This window comes from Gavialis gangeticus, unplaced genomic scaffold (genome assembly GCF_001723915.1).
Source record: "Gavialis gangeticus isolate Ggan-Ray unplaced genomic scaffold, GavGan_comp1, whole genome shotgun sequence".
Classification (NCBI taxonomy): domain Eukaryota; kingdom Metazoa; phylum Chordata; order Crocodylia; family Gavialidae; genus Gavialis; species Gavialis gangeticus.
In genome coordinates, this window is record NW_017729004.1 from 55,153,936 (window position 1) to 55,159,154 (window position 5,219).

Below are 5,219 nucleotides of genomic sequence, written 5' to 3' on the forward strand. Positions count from 1 at the left end.
GGCAGGCTGGAGCTCTGGGTTGGAGTTGGCACTGCTTGGGGCCTTTCTTATGGGGGCCGAGCTCAGAGTGGGCTCTGGCGGTGCTGGGAGGAAGCTGCAGCCACCCCAGATTTCGCCGCAGGTCTGCTTCCAGCCCTGTGCCACCGCCTGCCATGCAGCGCAGCCCCAGCTGAATGCCCTACCTCCACCCAAGCACAAGAAAAACCTGGGGCTGCAGCAACATAGGGCTGGGAGTGGAGCTGCAGCAAAATTTGGGGTGGCTGCAGTCTGCTCAGAGCCCAGCTCCTGGCAAGAAAAGCCCCACGCAGCACCAGCTCTGGCTTCACCCTGTGCTGCGCAGATCTGGGGGGCACCCCCCGGAGTGCAAGCAGCAGTGGGAGCCACCTCTACCCCATGAGCCATGCCCCACCTCCCCAGCAGGGCAGCACCTGCCCCTGCCCCCTCCTTCACTGCAGGGGTTGTTGATCTGCACCCCCATGCATCTTCCCTAATGCACCCCCATGCATCTTCTGCCACACCAGACTTAATCAGTTGGCGTCAGCTGTATCAGATTGGTATCAGCTGAGATGCCTCCTTGAATAGTGGCTATCACTATTGACCCCCAAAATCTCTATCGCTGCATCCCAACTCTAACATCAAATGTACAATTTGGTGTTAAAATACAGCCAATTTGGTCACTGTTTACCCTTTTATTTGTTGAAGCTGTGCTTGTAAAAGTATTTTCTCTTCCTCCCAGAACTCAAAACACTGCAAAGAAATAAATATATGGGAGCTTTTATTCTAAAAGCAGTAAGAAGTGCAGCATACTAAACTTGGACTTTATATTTTAAACTAGGTGGCAGCTTCCGTTCCAGAAACTTTGAAGGAAAACCCACAGGACATTCAAACAAAGCCACTTGTAAAACAGAGAAGAAGAATATAAATGTTCACTCTTTTTTAAAGGATACAGTTTCAGTTATTTATTTTTCTAATGTAACAGATAAAAATAAACTATATTTCAAAATGATTTAAGTAGTGGTTTAAAAATTCTAAGCTCTTTTTGGTACATTTCATTAAACAAACAAGTGTTTCTAGTATAGTCCTCTGTATATCTATTGCTGTTGAGATGCAAGAGCTTCAGGTGTACAAGTAACTTTTTCTGTCATAAAAACTGCAGATCATTTAAAAGGAAGTCATTTGAGTTACCTACTAAAGAAATGGGTTAAAAGCTATACTAAAAATAGGAATATTAGTTTTTAGTGTTAAACTAAATCCTGATTTGCTTCTGTTTTTAATGTCTTAAACACAGATTTTCTGAATTGGTTAACAGCAGAAATCTAGTTATAGAGCTACAGATCATGAGTTTCTTGGAAAGCTTGCATTTCGAATGCCAGGCTGCTCTGTAACAGAAGACAAAAACAGCACAGTAATTTATCTTTTTTTTAATGATTAGATCAAGGAAACTTATCTAGAAAACTTCTGTTAAATTGAGGTCTTTAAGGATAAATCAAGTTACTGAAATATTAGGAACATCCTTCTAACCCCTCATTTTATAACAACTCATGTAAAATCAAACAAAAATAAAAGATGGCTCATGGCTGAGAAATCAGAATATTCAGTATTCTGGTTCCTATGGGAAGCTACAGGATAGTATTACTATTATATAGGACTCATAAGTCTGAATGTCTTGATTGGTATGTATTAGAATTAAATCAAATGGCTGCAATGAGTGTTGCCCCTGTCTTAAAAAAAGTAAAAGTTTGTTGTTGCTCTGCAAGCCTGGTTATTTCATATGCTAGAAAATAGTAAAATTAGTATCTTAAGTGCAGTTGCAGCTTTTTTGACTAGATCTATATAGTAATGCATAGCAGAAAAAGCTCCTTATTAGGTTCCTAGTTTTATACCAAAACCCTTTTCTTCAGGGTACAGAATACAGAGCATAAGCAATGAAAGCAGGAAACAGTTAATCTGCATCTCCAGGCATCACTACTTTAGAGCTGAGGATTGGGAGTCAGAGCCTGGACTTTTTGGCTCAGCTTTTAATGACTGGGCAAGGCACATAACCTCTCTCTGCCCTTGTTTCTCTTACCTTAGAAATTAAGATTAGTAGTACAGCTGGGCAGAGAGAAAATTCCTTTAGTAGTGGATTTTAAGGTTTTAAAATTGTGGTTTTGTTTTTACTAAGCATTAAAAAGCTAGGAAGCTTGGCATTCTCCATGAAACTGAATGACAGGTTTTACATATTCCCTGAAATCTTAAGTGTGTGCCAGGGAGGGCCAGGTCTTCAGGGCAGAGAGAGTGAGGAGTCTCAAAAATCTAGGGAACACCAATTTAAGCTAACTGCCTGCCAAGCTGCCCCAAAGCCCTGACTTCCAGGGCTGTCTGCATGATAGGAACTTCTACCTGAGAGCCTAGGCTGCCAAGAAGCTGATGTTTGGGACTGTTCAACCTCTTGGCTCAAGCCAAAGGCAGGCCCAAAGGCACGTCTTCAGCAGAATGTCACAAGAAGAAAGTTAAGCAGAAGGGTACACTTACAAATTTATTTCCCATTTTAATGCAAGGATGCTTTCCTACCTTTATATCTGGCAAACATGGTCCAAATGCTTCTAAGAGAAGATTTTCATCTCTTACAGCTTTTTCAAAATCAGTGTAAGAAAGTTTGCCATCATGGTCATAGTCCTGCAAAAGAAGGATAAGGATTATCGATGATTCCCTGTGAATATGCACAAGATCAAAGTTTTTTGGCCAGCAGTTTCTGTTAAAACAGTGCCAGTGTCCTAGGTATCTCTGTATCACCCCCCACCTGAGGGTGTAAACCAGGGCTGTACAACTTCTAAGCAGCCAGGGGCTGGATGCCCCATGGGCTGCACTGGTAAGTGCCCCACCCCCCACATGGGTCCTATCCCCCACACTGATGCAATGCACAACTGTATGGGCAAGCCCCCTGACCACATACCTATATGGCCCCCGCTTCACCCTCAGCTGCCTGTGCTGCACAGCTCTGCCCTGGTCCATGGAGTGGCAACTCTACTGTTGTCTTAAATGTAACATAATTTGAATCTTGAAAACCATTTATTCTTCTAGTGTCAGAAAGAAAGCATCTGGCAATTGTGTTAAATGAGATGTTGCTACAGCTTCTGACATTCTTTACATGAAATGCATCTTTAGTTGGCTGTAGGAAAAATTTACAGGTGAAATGAGAGAGAAACCTTTGTTGTGTTTTTAGGTCATTGGACTGGAATTCATATGGGTAATATGTATTTCTAGCTCCTCCTTTCATAACTTGTGTAATCTGGAGTAATTTCCTTACTATCGCTGTGCCTCAGTCCCCATTTATTAAGGTGAAATAGCCTCATAGGGATTCACTGCTTCTGAAGTCTGAGCATCTCACTAAAATCGAGAGAACCCTTAAATAAACCACCACTTTAGGAAGGGTACTTGCCATTTTTTTCAGTGTTATTTCTACCAGGTCTTTAATTCCCTCATCAGGATCTTCTTCTGTTGGTTGTTTTAGGAGGCTGTTCTTCAGCATATGGAACATCTCCTCTCGTGATATGTATCCATCACCATTCAGGTCATAAACCTCAAAACAATCTTATCAAAATAAGTTTATTTATAAACCATTTCCTTGCCTTGGCAAATGAGGGACCCTGCCCCTGCTCCAATTGCACCTGCCCTGGTACTGAAGAAGCTGCGACTGCCATCAGCAGTGGCCAGTGGGGGGGTAAGCGAGCAGCTGGACTCCAAGTAAGCAGCAGTGCCATACAGTTGCCATGGCTGCTCCACCCAGCTCTGCAGGGTTCCCCAAAGCGCAGGGCCCGGGGCAACCCTGAGTACATGTAATCACTAGGATCTATACAGAGTGCTTATCCCACTAACAAAGATATTAGATTCATAAAAAGGAGTTAGGTAAAGTTGCTACTAAGTTCAATGCAATGTACCCGTTAGTTTAAAAAACGAAGCTTATTGGGGTGCCATTTCTAAAGGTAAGAAATCCTATTCTTGTTGAAAGTGTAGAGTGAAAACATTTGGTTTGACATTCATTTGTTCTCTTTCATTCCTTTAGTTCTGTGCATGTTCACTAAGGAGGAGTGAAAGTCTGTCACTGCAGATTACAGTCTGCTGATGGGCAAAAGATATTGGAAAACCCATCATGAGGTATGCATACCCACTAAGCTGTGCCCTTGGAAAATATGCAGGCAATAAGAGCACCTTGAAGAAATGGGATTTTCCAACTATGATGCTTCCCATGAATAGCAGGTCAGTTCAGAACCTTTATTTAACTCCTGGTCTCATAATTTTGTCTTAGGGTCCTAATAAAAATAAGGAAATGGAAAGCCAAAACAAAATGGCAGTAGTAAAAAGCTTTGAATCCGATAACATAAAACTGTTAAAACATGTTTAATTACCTTTATAAAAAGATATTATTAGTATTTGTATGAAATTTAAATAATACTTTCAACATTTATGACTCAATACTGAGATCAGAGAAACCTTACATTTCATCTTTTCTTCTAATGTCCCCCGAAGAAAAATTGATAAGCCTTCCACCCATTCCTTTACACTGACACAGCTATCATTGTCCTTATCAAAAGCACGAAACACTGAAAACAGAAATAGTTAGATGAAATTCAAACCGTCTATTTACAGCAATGCAAAGCCAGAAAAGCAAAGAAATATTTATCATCAATGTAGTACAAGTATGAAAATTTGTGTTTGGGTGAAGATGTTTGTCTATTTTCATCGTGACTTAATTTGCTTCACTTTTGCAACATTCCCATACCTTGCTTCCCTTTTGAAAAATGCCTTTCCCTTGCCAATAACAGGGCTGGAGAACCTTTCTTCCCTAGGGTAGGGAAATGCAGCATTTTAGTGCGAGGCAAATAGGCTGTGAATTTATTCAGTGGTAACTGTTTATGTGTATGCTCACAGTGGGCGCGTCCACACAAGTGCACATGTGCTTGCCCAGCCTCAAACCCCTTTGAGGCGGGGCAACAGGCACGTGCGGGAATGAAAAAACTTCAGCACGGGGAGAAAATTAGACCCCTGGGGTCTAAAAATTTGAAGTTTAAAAAAGCAAAGCAGGGCACAGTCAACCGGAGGATGGGTCCTCCATGGAGACATGCTGGCCCTGCTGAGACCGGGCCCTCCCCCTGCCAGCCCCCACAAGACTCTCGACCCTCAGTGAGGCTGGCCTCTCCCCCCGCCAGCCCCTGACCCCTGGCGGGCTGGTCCCTCCC

General features: G+C 42.4%; 2 protein-coding genes across 6 annotated transcripts in view; one reads left to right on the top strand and one right to left on the bottom strand.

Annotated features, from left to right (window-relative positions):
- RBM48 (RNA binding motif protein 48) overlaps positions 1-1,006 on the top strand; it is a 15,162-nt gene extending 14,156 nt beyond the window's left edge. For all 5 annotated transcript variants that reach the window (XM_019508419.1, XM_019508418.1, XM_019508420.1 and 2 more), the window contains one exon: positions 836-1,006. In XM_019508419.1, the coding sequence (XP_019363964.1) occupies positions 836-922 (87 nt within the window). In that variant the 3' untranslated portion in view covers positions 923-1,006. The remainder of the gene's footprint in view (positions 1-835) is intronic.
- Positions 1,007-1,291: 285 nt separating this feature from the next.
- Positions 1,292-5,219, bottom strand: part of EFCAB1 (EF-hand calcium binding domain 1) — an 8,482-nt gene continuing 4,554 nt past the window's right edge. Inside the window, exons 3-6 of the mRNA XM_019508423.1 lie at positions 4,479-4,583; positions 3,422-3,573; positions 2,554-2,658; positions 1,292-1,379 (exon numbers count right to left, since the gene is read on the bottom strand). Of these exons, the coding sequence (XP_019363968.1) occupies positions 1,329-1,379; positions 2,554-2,658; positions 3,422-3,573; positions 4,479-4,583 (413 nt within the window). The 3' untranslated portion in view covers positions 1,292-1,328. The remainder of the gene's footprint in view (positions 1,380-2,553; positions 2,659-3,421; positions 3,574-4,478; positions 4,584-5,219) is intronic.